Source organism: Bufo gargarizans, chromosome 5 (genome assembly GCF_014858855.1).
Source record: "Bufo gargarizans isolate SCDJY-AF-19 chromosome 5, ASM1485885v1, whole genome shotgun sequence".
NCBI lineage: Eukaryota > Metazoa > Chordata > Amphibia > Anura > Bufonidae > Bufo > Bufo gargarizans.
The window spans coordinates 418886255-418912961 of record NC_058084.1 but is presented as its reverse complement, the minus strand read 5'-3'; the positions used below and the strand labels follow the sequence as shown (position 1 = coordinate 418912961).

At 43.2% G+C, this 26707-nt stretch overlaps 1 protein-coding gene across 1 annotated transcript in view; it reads left to right on the top strand.

The window, feature by feature from the left end:
• Positions 1–26707, top strand: part of PTPRN2 (protein tyrosine phosphatase receptor type N2) — a 1552619-nt gene that overhangs the window by 785020 nt on the left and 740892 nt on the right. Inside the window, exons 6-7 of the mRNA XM_044294005.1 lie at positions 20015–20459; positions 21195–21434. Of these exons, the coding sequence (XP_044149940.1) occupies positions 20015–20459; positions 21195–21434 (685 nt within the window). The remainder of the gene's footprint in view (positions 1–20014; positions 20460–21194; positions 21435–26707) is intronic.

Sequence of the window (26707 nt, the reverse complement as noted above, 5' to 3'; positions counted from 1 at the left end):
TTACTTATGGTCCTCCATGACCCAGTCAGACTATAAAACTACGTTTCAGGGTGTCCTGAAGGATACTTGATCTTCTTCAACTGCAGCACTCCAAGCTGATAAGACTATTCCTTTTTTCCTATAACAAATCTTGCTTGTTTTACTATAGGACTTCAGGTGCCCTGTAGTTCCAATAGTGGATTCTTATATTTTGCGTTTAATGTTTTGTCCTTTTTTGATAGCTGGTACTACCCAAAAATTTTATTGTATTTATTAAAAGTTATATTTTAGCTTTCATTTTGCCCCTATCTGGGCTTTTGATTCAAGGACTTTAAAGATCGTGTTTTCTGAAATATTACCTGTACCACGAGCCACACAAGAATGGCAGCAGGAGATTAGGGAGGTTAACAAGTGGCTCAAGAACTGGTGTGGGAAAGAGGGGTCTGGGTTCCCAAAGAACTGGGCCAACTTTTCTGTCGGCTAAAGGCTCAATTGTAGGAATGGGCTGTACCTAATGGGGAAGGGGCAGGTGTTTTGTGTGAGAAGATGGCTAGAAGGTTGGAGGAGTGTTTCAGCTAGGGACTGGGGGGGAGGGTGATTACGTTACAGGATGGGAAGATAGTGCAGATAGAGACCAAGGACGAGGTAATGCAACTGGGGGAGAAATGAAAGGAGGGACAAGTACAGTTCAGAAGGAAAGGTGTAGGGTAAAAAAATATACGTACATAAACCTCTTAATTGTATGTATACTAATGCCAGAAGCCTGACTAATAAAACTGGGGAACTGGAATTAGTGATGTGTGAGGAGGACTATGACATAGTGGGAATAACTGAGACATGGCTGGATGATAGCTATGACTGGGCAGTTAATGTACAGGGTTACAGTCTGTTTAGAAAGGATCGTCAAAACTGGAGAGGGGGAGGGGTCTGCCTTTATGTAAAGTCCTGTCTAAAGCCCACAGTCCGTGAGATATAAGTGAGGGACATGAACATGTGGAGTCATGGAGGCAAAAACAATAATAAAATACTAATAGGAGTTTTATTATAAACCACCTAATATAACAGAGACCACGTAAAATCTACTACTAAACGAGATAGACTAGGCGATAGATCATAATGAGGTTGTTATTATGGGGGACTTCAACTACTCAGATATAGACTGGGAAACTGAAAGCTGTATATCTCATAAAGAAAACAGGTTCTTGGCAATAACCAAATACAATTACCTTTCCCAACTGGTTCAGGACCAGACTAGAGGGACGGCTATACTGGACTTAGTATTAACCAATAGACCTGACAGAACAACAGATGTGCAGGTCGGAAGAAATAGTGACCATAAAGTAATAACCTTCCAATTGTCATTCAAAAGAGTGTTTCTTCAGGGAGGAACAAAAATACCAAACTTCAAAAAAGCTAAATTTAGCCAACTAAGAGAGGCCATAGTCCTAACTAACTGGGGCAAAGTCCTCAAAAATAAAAATACAGCCACAAATTGGGATATTTTTTAAAGCAACAAACACAACTATTAGAGATAGCAATATCAGTATAATAGATTACCAAAAATTCAAAATATCATACTGGAGTGGCAATCCATTTATAAATTAAAACATGACTTTTATTCTTAACAAATTATCAAATAATGAACCCTTAAAATGACTAAGGGCATGGTGTCAGCATGGATTAAACGCTAGTAATCCATAATTCTCTCTGTCTCGAAGGATCTGTGCACACATTGTTTGATAGTCTAAGCCAGGCATCCTCAAACTGCGGCCCTCCAGCTGTTGCAAAACTACAACTCCCAGCATGCCCGAACAGCCTATAGCTATCAGCCTACAGCAGGGCATTGTGTGATTTGTAGTTTTACAACAGCTGGAGGGCCGCAGTTTGAGGATGCCTGGTCTAAGCGATTCATAATCACGGTGTTGCCACCTTTCTTCCATTCCACATGAAGTCGGTTTGAATGCAGTCAAATACTTTTTGAGTATGAAAGGACAACAGTACATCGAACATAAAAACTTCATACTCAGATTTCTTCAGTATTTACTCACTCACAACTTTTTCCTTTTTAATGGGAAGATTTACCACCAGCTCAGGGGCACAGCGATGGGCTGTTCCTGTGCACCATCTTACGCTAATTTGCTCCTGGGCTGTTGGGAATTCACTGTTGTTTTTGGTGAGGGTATGTCGTCGAGTTCCGGAGCCATTTCCCTGTGGGCCCAGTACATCGATGACATATTCATCATTTGGAAAGACACGAGACCAGCTTTTTCTAAATTTGTTAAAGATCTCAATACCAATGAGTTAGGATTAAGATTCACCTATGAGTTGAATCCAGATTCTTTACCGTTTCTGGATATTCGTGTTTTTAGAGGGGATTCTAATGAATTGGTTACCACAATTTACCGTAAACCAACCTCCACAAATTCAGTTCTCCCTTGGAACAGTGGTCATCCTATTCCTCTGAAGGGGTATTCCAGGTGGGCAATATTTGCAATTACGCTGAAATTGCTCCGATAACAGTGAATTCGTGAAACAGGCTGAAGACCCGAGAGGGAGATTCCACTGTAGAGGTTACCCAGATACAATTCTGTGTAAGGCCTACTGTAAGGCTATCTCGACGCCCCGTACAGAACTTCTGACTCCCAGAGAAAAAACTTCTGGGGATCAGAAAATTCACTTCATCACTACTTTTGACGGTATGTCAAATAAAGCTAGAGGTATTTTGAAGAAACACTAGTAAGTCCTTCTTATGGACCCTGACATTTGCGAGGTCATACATGACTACCCTTAGGTCTCCTTCATGAAGGGCCAAAGCTTGAAAGATCTTTTGGTTCACAGCCACTACGCCCTGGCTACCACACCGGGTACCTGGCTTGATTGCAAACCAGAGGGATGCTTCAGGTGCAGTGGCTGTGTTGCCTGTAGTATTATAAGACCAAGCAAAACCTTCTATAGTACCAACTTACGACGCACCTTCCGTATCAGGGACTTTATCACCTGTCGCACTCGCGGTATAATTAGTAAAATCACAAAGTGAGTATATTGGCAAAACCAAACGTGAACTGCGCAGACGTGTGGGTGAGCATCTGAGGGACATTGCCAACAAAAGAGATACGGCAGTGTCTAGACACATGCATGAGTTTTATCAAGGAGACCCCAGGTGTATTGACGTAACAGGCATTAAGGTGGTTAAACCACCCACCAGAGGAGGTGACTGGGATCGAACATTATTACAATATGAAGCACGTTGGATTTTCCTGTTACGCACAGTCTCTCCTTCAGGACTCAATGAACAACTACATTTTAGCTGTTTTATCAGACCTGTTGTTAGCATCTTCCCTACCTTTTCTTAATTTGAGTAAGGGACGGCTATGAATAACTGGATTAATTGGTATGAACATGGATTCACCTTCCCCTGCTGCATTGTATGTTTCCATGGGGTCCAAATTTGATCTTTCTACTTTTCCTCCCTATTTCATAATTATTGCCTTTTGCATTATAATCATTTTCAACACATGGGTTTACTGTTTTGAGTCCTCGGACCCAGGATACTGTTTTTCTCCAAAAGCTCCAAAAGCCTATGTGTCTAGTAATGCCTCTATTTTGGTCCGTACTAGTGACAGTTGCTAGGGACGCACCCTGGTTGCCCAGCAATGCTGCTCACTAAAGATTGCACTGGTCTATGGCGTGTGATGTGGTGACGTCACCGCGTCATCACGTTGTTCTTTCCGGCATCTTATATGGTACCGCAAATGTGCGGGATTGCGCACACTCCTTTACATCTGGGCGTGCCTCCATCACGTAGAGAGGGAGCACGCAGACGCCACAGCCTCGTTTTGAGGCTGATTTCAAAATAAAAACTGGCGAAAGAGCAGCGTGGGTGCGATCTATTCCCCACGGCTGACACCATGCCCTTAGTGTGAGAGGTGAAGGAGGCACAATTACTTCCCCCACCTCCCCCTACATATGGAATAGACTGGCACTACCTTGCCCTCTATTCTCAGAATAGGTTAATTTATCTTGAACCTGTTAATATCTAGTGAGGATGTGGTTATTGGGTTTTATGTATTTTTGACTATTCCATTCTCTTGCCAGGATATTTTTTGCCTTTTTGTCCTGTTTATTTCCCCTGATTTTTCTTTCATGAAAATGAAATGTGCATGTAGGGAACAGGATATGGCTTTACCAGGGCCAGTGTTTTAGGGAAAGGTTCCAGACAGGGTCGCCCTTTTAAGGACGAGTGCCCTGTGGTTAGGCTGCTCTTATTTTAAGCTGTTAGGGCTAGCCTATGATCCATACCATAGGGCCACAATAGGGACTTATTTCTCCACCCCACGTTTCATTGCAGCATCTTTAACCTTATTAGGAAGTTTAGCTCTGCTTTCCTGGACAACAGCTGCATCCTGGAACCAGATGACATCTGAACAGTAGGACCACGGTTTCTTTTTCATAAGTACCGCCGCGTACTATAGTACCTACCAACAAATCATATTTCCTGTAATAACCTTATCTGTAAACAGGAAGCGATTCATGTTAATCTCATTTTAAGGGTTTATTATTTGATTATTTGTTAAGAATAAAAGTTACGTTTTAATTTATGAATGGATTGCCACTCCAGTATTATATTTTTAAAAGCATCCTAAAATCTAATTGTGAGAGGTACATACCTTATGGGAATAAAAGATTAGGGAACAAGAAAAAACCAATGTGGATAAATAGAAATGTAAAGAAAGCATTTAAATCACTAAAACAGGAGAGTAGTAAGGAAGCAGTGAAAAACTATAAGGAAAAAAAAAAAAATATGTAAAACACAAATGAAAGCAGCCAAACTAGGACTGAGAGATTCATTGCCAAAGAGAGCAAAACTAACCCTAAAATGTTATTCAATTATATAAATGGTAAAAGGTATAAATCTGAATGTGTCGGCCCTTTACAGAGTAATGAGGGGGGAGTTGCAGAGAGAGATGAGGAGAAAGCAAAGCTATTAAAAAAAAAAATTTCTCCACTGTATTCACTAAGGAAAATAAACTGTCAGATAATATGCCGAATGTAAAAGTAAATTCCCCATTAAAAGTGTGCTGTCTGACCCAGCAAGACGTACAGCGGCATCTTAAAAAGATTAAAACAGACAAATAACCAGGACCGGATGGCATACACCCCTGTATTCTAAGAGAATTAAGTAATGTCATAGCCAGACCCTTATTTCTGATATTTAAGGACTCTATACTGACAGGGAGTGTTCCACAGGATTGGCGCATAGCAAATGTGGTGCCAATATTCAAAAAGGGTCCAAAAACAGAGCCCGGAAACTATAGGCCAGTAAGTTTAACATCTGTTGTGGGTAAACTGTTTGAAGGTTTTGTAAGAGATGCTATCTTGGAGTACCTCAATAAAAATAAGCAAATAACGCCATATCAGCATGGTTTCATAATTCTGTTCATATCAGACTAATTTAATCAGTTTCTAAGAGGAAGTAAGTTCTAGACTTGACAGCGGCGAATCAATGGATGTCGTATATCTGGACTTCTCCAAAGCATTTGACACTGTACCACATAAAAGGTTAGTAAAATGAGAATGCTTGGACTGGGAGAAAATGTCTGTATGTGGGTAAATAACTGGCTCAGTGATAGAATATAGAGGGTGGTTATTAACGGTACACACTCAGATTGGGTCACTGTCACTAGTGGAGTACCTTAGGAGTCAGTATTGGGCCCTATTCTCTTCAATATATTCTCTTGTAGAAGGCTTGTACAGTAAAATATCAATTTTTGCAGATGACACTAAACTGTGTAAAGTAATTGACACGGAAGCGGACAGTATACTCTACAGATGGGTCTGGATAGATTGGAGGCTTGGGCAGATAAGCGGCAGATGAGGTTTAACACTGACAAATTTAAGGTTATGCACATGGGAAGGAATAATGCAAGTCACCAGTACATACTAAATGGTAAAAGACTGGATAAGGGTGGGTTCACATTAGTGTTAGGGATTTCATTATGGCTTTCCATTATAACATGGTTATAACGGAAAATAACGGAATGCCCAGACAGAATGCAACACGGAATCCTTTATAAGGCATTCCATTTGCTTTCCGTCCTAATAGATGTCTATGGGAAAGCATAACGGATCCGTCTGGGTCCCGTTATGCAAGACGGAAAACAAAGTCCTGTCGACAGGATCTGTTATGCTTTCTCATAGACTTCTATTAGGACTGAGATCAAACAGAATGCCTTTTAAAGGTTTCCGTTTTGAATTCCGTCATAATACAAGTCTATGGCCAGAAGAACGAATTTGTCCTTCCGTCTTATGAATTCTGTTATTTTCCGTTATAACCATGTAATGGAAAACCTGTAAAGAATAAATCAAGGCAACTGGACGTACTGTAGATTTCTTGAAAACGTTTCACTCGTTCTTCCAACGAGCTTTCTCAATTCTGAGTGACTGTACAAGAATTCTCTGGGAATAAATATGTAACTGAATCAACATCTGGTAATTATACCCAGCATGGGGTCAGAGGTCATTATACCCAGCATGCCTCTGACCCCATGCTGGGTATAATTACCAGATGTTGATTCAGTAACATATTTATTCCCAGAGAATTCTTGTACAGTCACTCAGAATTTAGAAAGCTTGTTGAAAGAACGAGTGAAGCGTTTTCAAGAAATCTACAGTACGTCCAGTTGCCTTGATTTATTCTTTACTGATATACCATGACCTGGATAAATGAGAACCTTCACAGACATGTAACGGAAAGCCATAACTGAATCCCTAACGCAAGTGTGAACCCATCCTAACACTGACATGGAAAAGGACCTAGGAATTTTGGTGAACAGCAAACTAAGTTGTAGAAATCAGTGTCAGGCAGCTGCTGCCAAGGCCAATAAGATAATGGGTTGCATCAAAAGGGGCAAATCATTAGTCAGACCACACATGAAGTACTGTGTACAGTTCTGGGCTTCTGTGAACAAGGCAGACATAGCAGAGCTGGAGAGGGTACAGAGGAGGGCAGCTAAAGTAATAACTGGATGGACTACAGTGAAAGATGATCAAAATTGGGGTTATTCACTTTAGAAAAAAGACGACTGAGGGGAGATCTAATAACTATGTATAAATGTACAAGGGGTCAGTACAGAGATCTCTCCCATCATCTATTTATTCCCAGGACTGTGACTGTGATGAGGGGACACCCTCTGCGTCTGGAAGAAAGAAGGTTTGTACACAAAAATAGCAGAGGATTCTTTACGATAAGAGCAGTGAGACTATGGAACTCTCTGCCTGAGGAGGTGGTGATGGTGAGTTCACTAAAAGAGTTCAAGAGGGGCCTGGATGTATTTCTGGAGTGTAATAATATTACAGGCTATAGCTACTAGAGATGGGTCGTTGATCCAGGGAGTTATTCTGATTGTGTCACGGACGGTGTACAGGAAACAAGGCAAAGCAACATGTATAAACGACTCGCTGGATCCAAAAACTAAGGAACCAAGGGAGACCCCTGCAGAAGACCTGGCACTTTCCCTGGCTGCTCAGCCTATGCAAAGATCCGAATGGTGGAGGTTTGCATATCCACGAACCTTGACTATAAAGCCCTGAGCACCCTACAATAGTGAGGGGACACGACCACCGGCTCCCTACACAAGATACGGAGGGAGTCAGGGTCACCTGGGATCCAGCAAACAGATAATAACAGATAAAGGTACAACACTTAGCTTTGACGCAAACAGGAGGACAGAGTCAGCGTGCACACACACTCCAGGAAGTAGTATAAGCCGCTCAGAAAAGCCTTCTGGGGAAGAATTTAAAGGGAAGCAATTAGTCCAACACATGACAGCTGAGAGAGGCTGACGAGAGGAGGAGCTGAATACCACAACACAGAAACTCAAGGAGGAGGTTCTGAAAGGCCTCTGTCAGAGCTTCTCAGCTGTCTGGTTGTGACAGATTGCCTGATTGGAGTCGGGAAGGAATTATTTCTCCTTAAGTGGGGAAAATTGGCTTCTAAGTCACATTTTTTTTTTTGCCTTCCTCTGGATCAACTTGCAGGATAACAGGCCAAACGGAATGGACGGATGTCTTTTTTCGGCCTTATAAACTATGTTACTATGTATGTTAAGTAGAGCCCCCAGGCAGAGTGGAGAGGGTGTCAGCAGTAAGTTTGTGTTGACGTCACTGATTATTTTACCCTTCCTCTGATCCGTCAAAATAATAACCCCCCAAAAAAGGATCCTGTCTGTTGAGCATCTGCCTTCACTTGGTCAGCATTTGGTCAGTAATCCATCAGTATTGCGAATGCCCAAAAAACTAGTAGTGGATTCAAAACAGAGATGACACGTGAATAGAATATTTGCATGTCTTCTGTGTTTTGTACCCACTCCTGCTTTTGGCTACCAAATCATTAGCCAATTCTGATGGGACCATACAGGCCTTACAACTGCTACACAGACAGTATCTGTTCTGCGTCTCATTTTTCCTTCCTTCTGACAGATCAGAAGGGTCAAATAAATGGTGATGTCATCCGGGCCAAAAAAAGCTAAATAGTGGCCCGGTCATGGAGTGGGGAGGGTGGGAGAACAGCTTGAGAAGTCCACAGAGTGGCCCAATGATATAGTGGTGAGGTGGAAGCATCATGAGGAAACCACAGAGTGGCCCAGTGACATAGTGGTGAGTTGGCAGCAGCATGAGGAGACAACAGAGTGACCCGGTGACAGAGTGGGGAGGTGGCTGGCAATAACTGTACCCGCTGACTATGGTGGGTGTAAGGATCACTTGGCATCAGATGTGTGGCATCAGGCCGGTGGCAGTATCAGAATGGCAGCTGATGCAGGTAGCCAGAAAAAAACTGGTCTCTTTTGTCAAGGTTTCGGTGAGGCGAGTTCTCTTTGGGGTAACTATGGCCCCCGCCGCACTAAACACCCGCTCTGATGCCACACTACTGGCCAGGAAGGACAGCTTTTCCAGGGTAAACTTGGCCAGTTGCGGCCACAAATCCAGTTTGGCCGCCCAGTAGTCCAGCGGATCTTCTATGACAGGTGGAAGGGTGCACTCCAAGTATGCCACGACCTTCTGGTTCAGGTTCTGCTCTATGTCTAGCTGCTGGTGAGTAGTTTTTTCACTATGCGGGTGAAGAAAACTGCTCATCAGTGACTCTAGACTCAGGCTGCTAGTGATGGAGCTGGCACTGCTCCTGCCACCCCCCCTCCCAGCAGCCATGGCAGTGGAACATGAGCGCAGAGGCCCCCCCCCCCCGACGCCGGTGAGACCTCTGAGAGGATGGAATGTGGCGCAGATAGGCAGTGGCTAACTGACTACATAGGATGTCTCTATAGTAGTTGAGTTTGTCCTCCCTCTTAGCGGGTGTAAAAAATACCTCCATTTTGGACCAGTATTGAGGATCTAACATGGTGGAGAGCCAGTAGTCATCCCTCGGCGAATGGTGACAATTCGGCTGTCACTACGCAAGCAAGTGAGCATGCATCAGGCCATTTCCGCAAGTGACTCGGAGGGACTCCCTGCCTCCATATCCACCGCATACTGCCACGGTGTGCCTGGGTCATCTACCTCCTCTTCCTCATCTCCCTCTTGCTCCTCCGGCTGCTCCTGCTCCTCCTCTCCTGTCACCTGTGTAGAAAAAACACCTATTTCACTACATATTGCTTGTGCTCCAATGTCCTCCTCCTCCAGTTCAGCCCCCACAGGGCTCATGTGGCCATGAGATCGAGGCGCCACATCTCCAGTCCCCTGACCAGCCAGATTTACTAGCATCTTTTCCAGGATATGAATCAGTGGAATTACGTTGTTCATTCTGTATTCCTGGCAACTGACAAATAAAGTGACCTCCTCAAAGGGTACGATCAAACGGCAGGTGTCACGTATGAGCTGCTACTGGTTAACATCGAAGTTACACAGGGGAGTACCTCTGTCCGCTTAGGCCATAAACGATTTCTTGATGATCCTTCTGGAGGGTGGAATTCCAATGGGTGGAAACATTGTATATCAGCCTATGTTGGGGGACCGAGTTCTGCCGCTGCAGCTCAAGGGGGGCTGAATTGCATGCAAAAATCTCCTGGCCATTTTTAGGATGTCTTGCAGATGGGTGAAAGACTTCAGGAACCGCTTGACAACCAGATTAAACACGTGTGCATGGCTCAGCCCTCCTTGACGCAGCGCCGACACTATGTGTCGGCCACCATGTTTCCAATTTTGAATTGTCGCGGAGAAAGCCAGGATTCGATTTCTTGATGAAGAACATCGTGACACAGCCATGCCCTGCACATGTGGTATGCTGAAGGGGAACTGTGAATTGTCCCTGCAATGGAGGCTGAGGACACGGTGGAGGATGAGGAGGCGGACATTGTCGCAGGGCCAACGGCATAAGAACGTGGAGGCGGAAGCGGCATCACCTGGCCAAGTGAACCACATTTACCCAGTGGACCGTAAAGGACATATATTGTCCTTGACCGTAGTTACAACTACTGACCAATTTTCCCAAAAGAGGCTGTATCACAAACAAATTTCAACACTTAATTGCTAATCGATGCAATTGCTCAGTCCCTACAGAAAAAAGTCTACATTCACCGACCAATTTTCCCAAAAAAAGCTGTATCACAAAACATTTCACCACTGAATAACAATGTAAATTCACTGCAGAACAGCTAATAAGAAGTACTTATTTTTCCTATTAATAAACACCAACAATGGCTGTATGATGATGTAAATTCACAGCAGAATGGCTAAAAACACGTACTTATTTTTCCCATTAATGCACCCCAACAATGGCTGTATAACAATGTCGGTTCACTGCAGACGTAATAAGACGTATTCTTTTTCCTACACTTATTAATATACCCCAAAAAAATAATAATCACAACAGTCACAATTCACCACAGAACGACTAATAGAACGTACATATCTATCCTATTATTACACCCTGTAAAAGGCTGTAGTACAGTGGAACTTTACTGCTGAACGGCAAATAATATATATTTTTTTGCCACTAATACACGCCAAAAAGGGCTGTAATTTTCTCACTTCACCACACAACGGCAAATACTTTTTTTGTGCCCTAATACACGCCAAAAAGGGCTTTAGAATATATAACTGCACCGCTGAACGGCAAATAGCCCCTTGCTTTTTTCCACTTATACACTCCACAAAAGGCTTTAGAACATATAACTGCACCACTGAACGGCAAATAATATATATTTTTTTGCCACTAATACGCGGCAAAAAGTTCTTTAGAACATAAGACTGCACTGCCGAATGGCAAATAATATACAGTATATTTTTGTGCCACTAATACACGCCGAAAAGGGCTTTAGAACATATAACTGCACAGTTGAACGGCAAATAATATATATATTTTTTGCCACTAATACACAAGAAAAAGGGCTGTAATTTTCTCACTTCAAGACACAACAGCTAATAAGCCATTTTTTCCCACTAATACAAGTCAAAAAATGCTTTAGAACATATACCGTAACTGAACCGCACGGTGTAATAGGATTGTTCCTTATTACCCAGGTTGTAAATTCTAGTGATAAGCGGCAGAGGCAATTTTCGATTACACGATTTTTTCATGAATATTTGGTAGAATATTTCTCATATATTTGCGAATTCAAGATTATTTTCTTGATCGAGAAAAATCGGCAATATAATATTCGTGTAATGCTCGCGAAATACAGGCGTGGGTCACTATAGCTACATTTTTCAAGCTGCTAGAAGTCTCCAGAGACTGATTAAAATGGTTGGAACGGCAGAACATTACAATAGCTTTATATGCAGATAGAGTGCTCCAATATAATCGCGATTGCGCAAATCGGCACTAATGATGCAAATATTTTGGCGCAATACGTGCAACTTCACATTTTAACAGGTCTGACTACTTATTACTGATTGGTGCACTCAGTATTGTTGTGAACTTGTGACATCACAGCACTATGTATGTAGCATGTATGTATGGAAAGCTGAACCTATCAGCTACACTATATCACTATCTAACCTACACTGACTATCTCCCACTATCTGTAATATATTTATATATATATATATATATATATATATATATAAAAATATATATATACTAACTAACTAACTATCTAATGTAATGACACAGGAAAGCAGAGAGCACAGCAATAACACTGCTGTCTCTCTCAGATCTGCAAAATACTGCATACAAGGGCTGCTGGGGAGGTTCTTATATAGTAAGGGGTAGGCAACTTTCCTATTGGTTGCTAGGGATGTTGCTAAGCTCAGACAAAGACATTGCAGCCTTTTTATTGGCCCAAAAGCAAGAAGGGAGGTTACTGATGAAAAAAAAATCTAGAATATTCGAAATGACGAATATACTGTATATCACTTATATTCTAAATATTTGCGGATTCTCGAAGTGCTGATATTCGGGATTAATATTCGCTATTCGAATATTCGCCCCCAACACTCATAAACTCCCCTACTGAACCTGTTCTGATTCTATACTGTGGAATGATTCCTCCCTATCCTTTCCCTGAACTTCTATACAGCAAAATAAAAGTTTTAAAGTCTTTCCTAGCACTATCCCTAGCGCCTCCTGACGTCTCTCCCTGCACTAAGTACACTGGAAAATGGCAGAATCCAAGATGGCTGAGGCTATTTATAGAGCTGTGAAATCACAGTGCTGGCTGGCTGCTGATTGGCTGCATGCATGGCACTGTGGGTGATCCCTTGTTCCCAGAGTTCCTTGCTCCATGTCCTAACAGCTATTTTATGAAAAAATGTGATTTATTACCATGAATCGTGAGGAAATTCGGATTTGGTGTGAATCGAATTTTTCCTGAAATTCGGATCGAATTCCACTTCATCAACTTCGATTCGCTCATCTCTAGTGATCACATTAAAGCCACCCAGCCCTGTCAGCCAAAGAGGGCATAGGAGTTTCAGAGAAAGAAGAGCCACTAAGTGTAACGGCAATGCCCCTGTTGCTCTTAGAAGATCAATATTACAACATCATTTTTCTTAGCAATGCCGGCACATATTAACATAGGACCAACACAGAACCAACATAGGACCAAGACAGATTTACTGTTGAAAAAGGTACATAAAGGACCAAAAACTCTAGTTATTCTGTCTGATAATTAGTTTCCTATATTACTTCATCCACATTAACCTGGATCAGTTTTGTATTTTATATGCTTCATCAAAAAAGAGTACATTTCTTAGACGGGTGCAGATTGCATTTGTTCATACATTAATAAAACTAAAATTAATACGACAGGAAAAAAAGATTTTTTTTCTTGATCTGACCTTTCAGAGGGCAGTCTTCAAAATAAAGTAAAAGAATGAATGAAGTGAAAAAATACTCAATGTGTGACGGCTTGTTGGCTTATGTCAATCTGTCCTCCTTCTGAGCTCTCGTTAGAACACCGCTGTCTTTTTACCCTTTATAAATTATTGATCTGTTCTGAACAGTAACACTGCTTGGTAAAACAGTGAAAATGTTTTGAAGGGCAAGTCGGATACTATGAAATGATAACTAATACATGTCTTTTCACGTCAGTGATCCATACCGATAACACTTCTATATTTTATATATGTGCTTTCCAAAAATCTTCAAAAAAATTATAGAATTTATCAAGAATGCAAAGATTGTTTGCAATAATTAATTACACGCACTTTAAAAAGGATTCAGATCCAGGATGCTGGTTTGGAAACAGTACAATATTTTTGTGTGGCAACCGCTTTAAAATGCAACATTACACCCATTGTTTTATATAGTGGCCTGAAGAAGTACATGGTCCATATACGAAAAGTTTTGTCTGCACTGTTACTTAAATCTGCACATCTGACACGTGGATCAGCCCTATTAAAACCAGGCATGCTGCCTAGTAGGCCTAATCATGGTGAGTGTACACTACGTGCAGAATTATTAGGCAAATGAGTATTTTGACCACATCATCCTCTTTATGCATGTTGTCTTACTCCAAGCTGTATAGGCTCGAAAGCCTACTACCAATTAAGCATATTAGGTGATGTGCATCTCTGTAATGAGAAGGGGTGTGGTCTAATGACATCAACACCCTATATCAGGTGTGCATAATTATTAGGCAACTTCCTTTCCTTTGGCAAAATGGGTCAAAAGAAGGACTTGACAGGCTCAGAAAAGTCAAAAATAGTGAGATATCTTGCAGAGGGATGCAGCACTCTTAAAATTGCAAAGCTTCTGAAGCGTGATCATCGAACAATCAAGCGTTTCATTCAAAATAGTCAACAGGGTCGCAAGAAGCGTGTGGAAAAACCAAGGCGCAAAATAACTGCCCATGAACTGAGAAAAGTCAAGCGTGCAGCTGCCAAGATGCCACTTGCCACCAGTTTGGCCATATTTCAGAGCTGCAACATCACTGGAGTGCCCAAAAGCACAAGGTGTGCAATACTCAGAGACATGGCCAAGGTAAGAAAGGCTGAAAGACGACCACCACTGAACAAGACACACAAGCTGAAACGTCAAGACTGGGCCAAGAAATATCTCAAGACTGATTTTTCTAAGGTTTTATGGACTGATGAAATGAGAGTGAGTCTTGATGGGCCAGATGGCTGGATTGGTAAAGGGCAGAGAGCTCCAGTCCGACTCAGACGCCAGCAAGGTGGAGGTGGAGTACTGGTTTGGGCTGGTATCATCAAAGATGAGCTTGTGGGGCCTTTTTGGGTTGAGGATGGAGTCAAGCTCAACTCCCAGTCCTACTGCCAGTTTCTGGAAGACACCTTCTTCAAGCAGTGGTACAGGAAGAAGTCTGCAAGGTAAGAAAAACATGATTTTCATGCAGGACAATGCTCCATCACACGCGTCCAAGTACTCCACAACGTGGCTGGCAAGAAAGGGTATAAAAGAAGAAAATCTAATGACCTGGCCTCCTTGTTCACCTGATCTGAACCCCATTGAGAACCTGTGGTCCATCATCAAATGTGAGATTTACAAGGAGGGAAAACAGTACACCTCTCTGAACAGTGTCTGGGAGGCTGTGGTTGCTGCTGCACGCAATGTTGATGGTGAACAGATCAAAACACTGACAGAATCCATGGATGGAAGGCTTTTGAGTGTCCTTGCAAAGAAAGGTGGCTATATTGGTCACTGATTTGTTTTTGTTTTGTTTTTGAATGTCAGAAATGTATATTTGTGAATGTTGAGATGTTATATTGGTTTCACTGGTAAAAATAAATAATTGAAATGGGTATATATTTGTTTTTTGTTAAGTTGCCTAATAATTATGTACAGTAATAGTCACCTGCACACACAGATATCCCCCTAAAATAGCTAAAACTAAAAACAAACTAAAAACTACTTCCAAAAATATTCAGCTTTGATATTAATGAGTTTTTTGGGTTCATTGAGAACATGGTTGTTGTTCAATAATAAAATTAATCCTCAAAAATACAACTTGCCTAATAATTCTGCACTCCCTGTAGTGACACCTCTGTTACTGCAATTGTATGTTCCTTTGCAGAGAAATTCATAATTTATTATTTCAAGGTGCTTGTTTCACCGAGGATCAGGCCTACCCCCTTCACTTCCTTCTCTCCCCCATTAACACTCCCTCTCCTCGATTGAATGACTGGGCTAGGCATCCTTATTGTTCGGATGCCTGGCCCTAAAATCTTGTGGCGATAATACAATTGGTGCATGCATAGTTTGGATCTCGGAGTGGGGAAAGCTGAACAAGATCAGCTGCGCATGTGCCTGTAGTACTCTCGACAGTGCACTCACAAGATTTCAGGGCCAGGCATCAGAACAGTTAGGATGCCTGGCACTGTCAATCAGTGGTAGAGAGGAGGAAGTGAAGCAGTGATCAGAAGTAGGGATGAGCGAACTCGAACTGTGTAGTTCGGGTTCGTACCGAATTTTGGGGTGTCCGTGACACGGACCCGAACCCGGACATTTTCGTAAAAGTCCGGGTTCGGGTTCGGTGTTCGTCGCTTTCTTGGCGCTTTTGTGACGCTTTCTTGGCGCTTTTTGAAAGGCTGCAAAGCAGCCAATCAACAAGCGTCATACTACTTGCCCCAAGAGGCCATCACAGCCATGCCTACTATTGGCATGGCTGTGATTGGCCAGAGCACCATGTGACCCAGCCTCTATTTAAGCTGGAGTCACATAGCGCCGCCCGTCACTCTGCTCTGATTAGCGTAGGGAGAGGTTGCGGCTGCGACAGTAGGGCGAGATTAGGCAGATTAACTCCTCCAAAGGACTTGATTAACTGATCGATCTGCAGCTGTGGATCATTGAGCTGCTGATCCTCAATTGCTCACTGTTTTTAGGCTGCCCAGACCGTTTGTCAGTCACATTTTTCTGGGGTGATCGGCGGCCATTTTGTGTCTTGTGGTGCGCCAGCACAAGCTGCGACCAAGTGCATTTAACCCTCAATGGTGTGGTTGTTTTTTGGCTAAAGCCTACATCAGGGTGAAGCTGTCACACCAAGTGCATTTAACCAGCAATAGTCTGTTTATTTTTTGGCCATATACTACATCAGGGGCAAGCTGCGCCTGTCACCAAGTGCATTTAACCCTCAGTAGTGTGGTTGGTCAAGCTATCACACCAAGTGCATTTAACCAGCAATAGTCTGTTCATTTTTTGGCCATATACTAAATCAGGGGCAAGCTGCGCCCGTCACCAAGTGCATTTAACCAGCAATAGTCTGTTCATTTTTTGGCCATATACTACATCAGGGGCAAGCTGCGTCCGTCACCAAGTGCATTTAACCCTCAGTAGTGTGGTTGGTCAAGCTGTGACACCAAGTGCATTTAACCAGCAATAGTCTGTTCATTTTTTGGCCATATACTACATCAGGGGCAAGCTGCGCCCGTCACCAAGTGCATTTAACCAGCAATAGTGTGGTTATTTTTTGGCCATATCCCAGTCTAATTCTGTCACTAAATCCATACCGGTCACCCAGCGCCTAAATACTAGGCCTCAAATTTATATCCCGCTAAATCTCTCGTTACCGCTGTCCTGTTGTGGCTGGGAAAGGTTTTTAGTGTCCGTCAAAGCACATTTTTTGTTCTGGGTTGAAATACAATTCCCAATTTAGCAATTTCATAATTTAGTGGTTTCTGCTATATCAGAGCTATTTGAAATCTATCCCTAAAAGGGTATATAATATTCAAGGTGCACATAGGGTCATTCAGAATAACTTCACACACACACGCTACTGTGCATATCCCAGTCTAATTCTGTCACTAAATCCATACCGGTCACCCAGCGCCTAAATACTAGGCCTCAAATTTATATCCCGCTAAATCTCTCGTTACCGCTGTCCTGTTGTGGCTGGGAAAGTTATTTAGTGTCCGTCAAAGCACATTTTTTGTTCTGGGTTGAAATACAATTCCCAATTTAGCAATTTCATAATTTAGTGGTTTCTGCTATATCAGAGCTATTTGAAATCTATCCCTAAAAGGGTATATAATATTCAAGGTGCACATAGGGTCATTCAGAATAACTTCACACACACACGCTACTGTGCATATCCCAGTCTAATTCTGTCACTAAATCCATGCCGGTCACCCAGCGCCTAAATACTAGGCCTCAAATTTATATCCCGCTAAATCTCTCGTTACCGCTGTCCTGTTGTGGCTGGGAAAGTTATTTAGTGTCCGTCAAAGCACATTTTTTGTTCTGGGTTGAAATACAATTCCCAATTTAGCAATTTCATAATTTAGTGGTTTCTGCTATATCAGAGCTATTTGAAATCTATCCCTAAAAGGGTATATAATATTCAAGGTGCACATAGGGTCATTCAGAATAACTTCACACACCCGCTACTGTGCATTTCCAAGTCTAATTCTGTCACTAAACCCATACCTGTCACCCAGCGCCTAAATACTAGGCCTCAAATTTATATCCAGCTGAATTTGAATACAATACATTGGGCCAAATAATATTTTTGTTGTTGTGGTGAACGATAACAATGAGGAAAACATCTAGTAAGGGACGCGGACATGGTCGTGGTGGTGTTGGTGGACCCTCTGGTGCTGGGAGAGGACGTGGCCGTTCTGCCACAGCCACACGTCCTAGTGTACCAACTACCTCAGGTCCCAGTAGCCGCCATAATTTACAGCAATATATGGTGGGGCCCAATGCCGTTCTAAGGATGGTAAGGCCTGAGCAGGTACAGGCATTAGTCAATTGGGTGGCCGACAGTGGATCCAGCACGTTCACATTATCTCCCACCCATTATCTCCCACCCAAATTTATGAAAATGGACTGTTACAGTGGTGGGTGACGTGAAGCCTGATTCTCTGCTATGACATGCAGACTGATTCTCTGCTATGACATGCAGACTGATTCTCTGCTGACATGAAGCCAGATTGTCTGTTACGGGACCTCTCTCCTCTGCCTGGGTGCTGGGCCTAAATTTATGAAAATTGACTCTTACAGTGGTGGGTGACGTGAAGCCTGATTCTCTGCTATGACATGCAGACTGATTCTCTGCTGACATGAAGCCAGATTGTCTGTTACGGGACCTCTCTCCTCTGCCTGTGTGCTGGGCCTAAATATATGCCAATGGACTGTTGCAGTGGTGGCTGACGTGAAGCCTCATTCTCTGCTATGACATGCAGACTAATTCTCTGCTGACATGAAGCCAGATTGTCTGTTACGGGACCTCTCTCCTCTGCCTGTGTGCTGGGCCTAAATATATGCCAATGGACTGTTGCAGTGGTGGGTGACGTGAAGCCTGATTCTCTGCTATGACATGCAGACTAATTCTCTGCTGACATGAAGACAGATTCTCTGTTACGGGACCTCTCTCCTCTGCCTGTGTGTGTGCTGGGCCTAAATATATGACAATGGACTGTTGCAGTGGTGGCTGACGTGAAGCCTCATTCTCTGCTATGACATGAAGACTGATTCTCTGCTGACATGAAGCCAGATTGTCTGTTACGGGACCTCTCTCCTCTGCCTGTGTGCTGGGCCTAAATATATGCCAATGGACTGTTGCAGTGGTGGCTGACGTGAAGCCTCATTCTCTGCTATGACATGCAGACTAATTCTCTGCTGACATGAAGCCAGATTCTCTGTTACGGGACCTTTCTCCTCTGCCTGGGTTCCGGGGCCTAAATATCTGAGAATGGACTGTTCCAGTGGTGGGTGACGGGAAGCCAGATTCTCTGCTATGGGACCTCTCTCCAATTGATTTTGGTTAATTTTTATTTATTTAATTTTTATTTTAATTCATTTCCCTATCCACATTTGTTTGCAGGGGATTTACCTACATGTTGCTGCCTTTTGCAGCCCTCTAGCCCTTTCCTGGGCTGTTTTACAGCAGTTTTAGTGCCGAAAAGTTCGGGTCCCCATTGACTTCAATGGGGTTCGGGTTCGGGACGAAGTTCGGATCGGGTTCGGATCCCGAACCCGAACATTTCCGGGAAGTTCGGCCGAACTTCTCGAACCCGAACATCCAGGTGTTCGCTCAACTCTAATCAGAAGCATTTGGCCCACCCCTTATTGCTCCAGGCACCTCATGAGAATAGTAATGTAAACATTTTTCTGAAAAATATATCCAGACGGGTAGTTGCACTCACCAGGATCAACCCTACCAGGCATTATGCCTGGACTAATGATGACTGATCCTCTTCAAATAGCAATTGTCATCTAACGCTATCCTGTTTGTAGAGATATATCCATGGTATTGCACTGGTTAGAATAGATCCATCCAACTACAAGAAGGCTGCTCCTATATAAAATGAGATTTTTAGAAATTTAATAAAAAATTAAAAAAAGTTCCTTCATTTCTGAGGTATCATTTATAATTTTATTCTACTCTTAGGAAATCAAGTTTCTTATAAATAAACAATTTTTCTTTAGGGATCCAGGAGCAAAGTTGTTAATTAAAGATTATTTGCAGCCACACCAATTGGCTTTTATTTATTTCTGCCGCTTTATTTATGTTACATAATTGAGAATTTGCCACCATTATTTGCCTGTGATAGGAATGATGACAATTATTTCACACTTAATGTTTTCTTTTCGTTGCTTGTTTTCCACTTGAGAACATTAAACTTTATTAACTGGTTGTTTCAGAATCCCAAAGGAACATCTAGCCTTTTATTTGCTCCAGCTCAAAAATTTGAGATACCTTCAAATGTCCTACCTAAACCTCTAGTTGAGAAACCTCCACAAGAGTCAGAACGCGAACTTGAAAAAAAGACTTTACTGGCAGCTTTAAAAACCTACTTGGCACAAAAGGCTCAAAAAGCACAAAAAGCAGTGTCTCAAAATCCTGATAACAGAAATGTGAATGGAAAGGCGTCATTTACTTCGTTATATTCCAATAAACACCGTACACCACAACTTGGTAAACTTGATGGAGGGTTTCCTAAAGATGATGAAGAGGATGGTTATCGGATAAAATCTTTTCTTCCAAGACAAAGAGCTCGAGTCTTGTCAAGGCCAACTCTTGGAGCACTGATTTATAAATACACTTCTCACCAGGAAGACCCAAAGGACCCGTTGAGTGCGATGGATGGTAATATATGTTTAATTTCAGCCATTTTTAACTTATAGTACACTGGGCAACTTTTAATAGAAAAGAAACTTTAGTCTTACATGGAATAATTTACTCTATTTTTTATGGTTCTGGTCCTTCATATCTATAATAGCTTTGTTTTGATGATCATGTATATAGTGCTTTTGTTTTTTGCTAGATAATGTAATTTTCAGATGATGCAACCAAATTCTTCTGTTTATCTATCTACTGTACCTCTGTCTATTGAAAATCCAAAAGGAAAGCAGCACTAGGTAGGAATATGAGGAGGGTTATAAGTGAATTAATACTAAGAGATCTTCTTCAATAGTGAAAATCCAAGGAATTAAAGCATTCATAAAAGTTAGGAATAAGATGTGACACTTTTTACACCCACACTCAAATATCAATGTTTAACCCTTTCAACGGATTGAAGAAGCCATTTAGAAGGCTGAATGTCACTATTTGAACAAGGGTAATAAAATAAATGTTCATGTTATCCTTGACCTTTTGGAGTATTGTTATCCATTAGATATCGATCTAATAAAATCTATCTATCTACCGTATTTTTTGCTCCATTTTACTAACCATCATCAATTAACTAAATAAACAGAGTCCCATGTAGTACAAAATCTGCCTAGATTGTTCTGAAATTATTGATCCATAGACCTAGAAAGCCAGCATTTTGATGACAGATGCTCTTGAAGTAATCTCATGTGTTCCCTCTCTTTCACTCAGAAACATTTATCCAGAACGTTGTGAAGGAGCTTGGCAAGCATAAATTTAACTTTGATCATCTCAACCCGAAAGAGCTGGATGAACTGGCCGATGTTATAGCTGATACCCTTCAGATTGTTGATGCAGATCAAGTGGAGCCTCGTAAAATTGAGACTGAAGGAGGAAGAGAAGCTAAAAGGGTGGAATCCTATGAATCTCAGGAACATGACGAGGACCGAGAGATTAATCAAACTTCTCAAGGTATGAAAATTGTGAATAGTATAGACAAATGATGTTTAACCCTTTAAGGATGCAACCTATTTTATCCTTCATGCTTTTTCACAATGTTACACAATGTTACAGTATGAGAGCTTTTTTTTTGTGAGACAAGTATTATTTAAAGTAATTATCCAGGTAAAAAATTATGATGACCTATCCTCAGAAAAAGGCTCTAAGCCGAAACATTGCATCTGAAATAAATCTTCACTTCAGGACGTGCTGTCTCCATCCCTTTTTTTTTTCTATTTTGCGGATCATTTGATCAATGTGGGGAACCTTACCACTTCCCTGGAGACGTGCACCCATCATTCACTAAACTAGGCGTGCTGTCCTCCCTCCTTTTTTCCTATCCTCAGGATAGATCATCGTTATCACTTCACGGTCACAGTACTCCCGCCAATCAGCTGTTACGGGGAGCTTGGGTCCCAAGTGCTTCAGCAAGTTACATGCTCTCACCCTAGTCCATTGCTGCAGTTCAGAGGAAAACGGGTTTTAATCTATATGCTGACTAGGCCTTTGGTGTACTGAGGGTGGGAACACTCGGTGCATCCCAACTCTCTCCTTTCCTGGCCTTTCCCCTTCAAGTTAATTGACATGTCCAGGAGTCTGAATCATCGTGTCACCTGACCTTTTCAATAAACTTGATGGGGTAGTAGCCAACAAAGCATAGTAGAAAAGCTGAGATGCACCGAGTGTCTCGACCCCACCCTCAGTGCTCGGAAGACTTAATTAGCATCTGTATTAAAACATGTATTTTTCTGAATAGTAGCCACAGATTGGAGTAAGAGAGGAAGGAAGTCATTTGCTCAGGCATTGTGTATGAGCTGATAGATTTGACTAAAATTAGGTACACAAATTACTGGATTAAAAAGGTTATAACGATTATAACCATTAAACCTATGCATACTGTGTATACTGCGTACACTAGGTGAGATGTATTATAGCTGCTTTCACACCCATACTCCGGAATATTTCCGGATTATCAGGTCCAGAGATTTACTCGAATTGGCCTTTCACACATGTAGCAATCACCCAGGAGATGTTCCATGTCAAGTGCATTCTCACTACAGAGAAAATGTTCTAGGTCCCTAGGCAAGGGGCAGGAACTAATAAAAGGTCATAAACACTTATTTAAGCCACATTCTTATCAGTAAGATAAATATTGAGCTTTAACGAGTGTCACTACCAGAGCTTTGAGACGTTCTCAAAGCTCTGTGTCTCCACCCCTGTGATGATGTCACTTAGGGTTGGAGGTTTTCTCACTGTTCTGTTTCTCCGCCCCTGTGATGAGGTCTTACTCTCAGCTGTCTCTCCTGCGTTTGATTTCTCTGCCTTTAAATCACCCCTCCTCCTATTGCAGGGCGTGGATTATATTTCTCCTTTCAGTTGTAGCTCTGCCTTGAGTATCTTCACTCCTTTAGCTACTAGTTCTCTGGACCTGTGTTCTGCTGCTGCAAGCACTCCGGATATTGCCAGCGGTCCTTGGATCCGTCTTCTCTACGGCTGCAGCTCCATCAGCTAAGTGTGCAGACTTTGTTATGTACCTGGTGATTTCCTGACTGGATCTGAGGTGGCCCCGGTTCCCTCCTTATTCTGTGCAGGGCATCGGAGGCCGTGCCCCTTCCACTATTGTAGGGGTTACAGGGCTCATCAGTCTAAGGTACGCGGGCATGCCTCGTTCCACCATTTGGATCCGGGCATGTGCTTTAGCAGCATAGGGAGAGTGTTGAGGGTCTGACAGGGGTCACCCTTTCTCTTCCCTAGTTTGGGTCCGGTCAGTAGCTCTTTTTACTGTGTTTACTCTTGTTACCCTTAAACAGCCGTGACATTATAATCCACCAAAACCGTCCTTGTTGACATGGATCCGCTTTCTGACCTGGTTGACCGCATGCAGGGTCTTTCTTTGGAAGTAGCGGATCTCCGTCAATCTCTGACTCAGCTACAAGCATTGGGCTCTGCTCCGGCTCATGGAGTCTGTTGCGAGCCAAAGGTCTCACTTCCGGAAACGTTCTCCGGGGGCAGTGAGAATTTTGTTCGCTTCAGAGAGGCATGTAAACTCCATTTTTGTTTGTGTCCCCACTCCTCTGGTAATGAGGAACAGAGGGTGAGGATTGTCATCTCCCTGCTCAGGGGTAATGCTCAGACTTGGGCTTTTTCGCTGCCATCAGGGGATCCTTCCCTGCGATCCGTGGAGAGGTTTTTTGTGGCCCTGGGGCAGATATATGATGACCCGGATCGTGTTGCTCTGGCAGAATCGAACTTACGTGTTCTATGCCAGAACAAACTGTCTGCGGAGCTTTATTGTTCTGAATTTCGGAGATGGGCAGCTGATTCAGGCTGGAATGATGCTGCACTCCGAAGTCAGTTCTGTCATGGTCTCTCAGAGGGTTTGAAAGATGCCTTTGCTTTCCATGAGAGACCAACATCCTTAGAGTCTGCCATGTCATTGGCGGTACGCCTTGACAGGCGTCTAAGGGAAAGAAACAAGACCTCTCCGTCCAGCCATTGTCAGTCTAGGGGCAATGGTGCGGACTCATTCAGTATGCAGGGGTCTCATCCTGTCTCGCTCCCCTCTGAGGAGGAGCCCATGCAGCTAGGCCGACTTGCCCCTGATAAAAGAGGATTTAGTCCTCAGAATATGGTGTGTTTTTGTTGTGGGGGCATAGGTCATTTGGCAAATGTTTGTCCGTCTAGGAGATTCCTGAACTGTACTAAGAGCGATAATAAGAGAAAAACCTCAAGAGGTAGATCATCAAGTTCTGCTTCATCTGCTACTTTGGGCAAAGTTGATGTGGGAATTGATGCTTTTCCTCTGTCCTGCAGTTCCCGTTTTCTCCTGTCTGCCAGGGTGGCGCTAGAGAGCAAGGTCATTCCTTGTGAGATTTTTGTCGATAGTGGAGCGGCCGTCAATCTTATTGACACTCAATTTGTAGCTTTGCATGGGTTTCAGGTTTGTACATTAGAAAAGGATATACCTGTTTTTGCTATTGACTCTGCCCCACTCTCGCAGAGATCTCTGAAAGGCATTGTTCACAATATCCGGCTAGCTGTAGGTGACACTCATGTGGAGGAGATATCTTGTTTTGTCCTTAACGGATTGCCTTCTCCTCTAGTTTTGGGGCTACCCTGGCTCACTAGACATAACCCCACTATTGATTGGCAAGGAAGGCAAATAAATGAGTGGAGTGACTTTTGTAGAGAGAATTGTCTCACAGCCACTCTTGCTGAGGTGTCTACTAAAACTCTGCCATCATTTCTCTCTGATTTCTCGGATGTGTTTTCCGAGAGCGGTGTTCAGGAGCTACCTCCTCACCGGGAGTTTGACTGTCCCATTAACCTCATTCCCGGCGCCAAGCTGCCAAAGGCACGCCTCTACAATCTCTCACAACCGGAGAGACTCGCAATGCGAACCTATATCTCTGAGAGTCTCGAGAAGGGGCATATTCGTCCCTCAAAGTCGCCTGTTGCCGCGGGTTTTTTTTTTGTTAAAAAAAAAGATGGCTCTCTGAGACCTTGCTTAGATTTTAGGGAGCTGAACCGTATCACGATTCGCGATCCCTATCCCCTTCCTCTGATCCCGGACCTCTTCAACCAAATTGTTGGGGCCAAGGTGTTTTCCAAATTGGATCTGAGAGGCGCGTACAACCTGGTCAGGGTCAGAGAGGGGGATGAATGGAAAACAGCCTTTAATACCCCTAACGGGCATTTCGAGAATCTCGTTATGCCTTTCGGCCTGATGAATGCTCCGGCCGTCTTTCAGCATTTTGTTAATAGTATTTTCTATCATTTAATGGGGAAATTTGTATTGGTGTATCTTGATGATATTTTGATTTTTTCCCCTGATGTTCAGACTCATCAGGATCATCTTTTTCAGGTCCTGCAGATACTGCGGGAAAATAAACTGTATGCCAAGCTGGAGAAATGTCTTTTTATGGTATCAGAGATTCAATTTCTGGGTTTTCTCCTCTCTGCTTCTGGTTTTCGCATGGATCCGGAGAAGGTCCGTGCTGTGCTGGAGTGGGAGCTTCCTGAAAATCAGAAGGCATTGATGCGCTTTCTGGGTTTTGCTAACTACTACAGAAAGTTCATTTTGAATTATTCCTCTATTGTCAAACCCCTTACTGACATGACAAAAAAGGGGACGGATTTTTCCTCTTGGTCGGAGGAGGCGCTTGCAGCCTTTTCTAAGATTAAAGAGAGTTTTGCGTCTGCTCCCATCTTGCTGCATCCCGATGTTTCCTTACCTTTTATTGTTGAGGTGGATGCTTCCGAGGTGGGTGTGGGTGCAGTTTTGTCCCAGGGCCCCTCTCCTGCCAAATGGCGACCTTGTGCCTTTTTCTCTAGAAAACTCTCCCCGGCAGAGAGAAACTATGATGTGGGAGATAGGGAGTTGTTGGCCATCAAGTTGGCTTTCGAGGAATGGCGCCATTGGTTGGAGGGGGCCAGGCACCCTATCACCGTTTTTACCGACCATAAGAATCTGGCGTACCTGGAGTCGGCCAGGCGTATGAATCCGAGACAGGCCAGATGGTCTCTGTTCTTCTCCAGATTTAATTTTGTTGTTACTTTCCGCCCTGGGATCAAGAATGTGAAGGCTGATGCTCTCTCTCGCTGTTTTCCGGGAGGAGGAAACTCCGAGGACCCGGGTCCCATTTTGGCGGAGGGGGTAGTTGTTTCTGCTCTATATTCCGATTTGGAGGCCGAGGTCCAGGCTGCCCAGTCTGAGGCACCTGCCCGTTGTCCCTCCGGGAAGTTGTTCGTGCCTCCTGAGCTACGTCACAAACTCTTTAAGGAACATCATGATACAGTTCTTGCTGGTCACCCCGGGAGTAGAGCCACGGTAGATCTCATTGCTCGGAGATTTTGGTGGCCGGCTCTTCGTAAGTCTGTGGAGGGTTTTGTGGCGGCTTGTGAGACGTGCGCTCGCGCTAAGGTCCCTCGTTCACGACCTTCAGGTTCCCTTCTCCCGTTACCCATACCTTCCCGTCCTTGGACACACCTGTCCATGGACTTTATCACGGATCTTCCTCGTTCCTCGGGGAAGTCGGTGATCCTGGTGGTCGTGGACCGTTTTAGCAAGATGGCTCATTTCGTTCCTTTCCCTGGTTTACCCAATGCTAAAACGTTGGCGCAAGCTTTTGTCGATCATATTGTTAAATTGCACGGCATTCCCTCTGAGATTGTTTCCGATAGAGGCACGCAGTTTGTGTCCAGGTTCTGGAAGGCTTTCTGTTCTCGCCTGGGGGTTCGGCTGT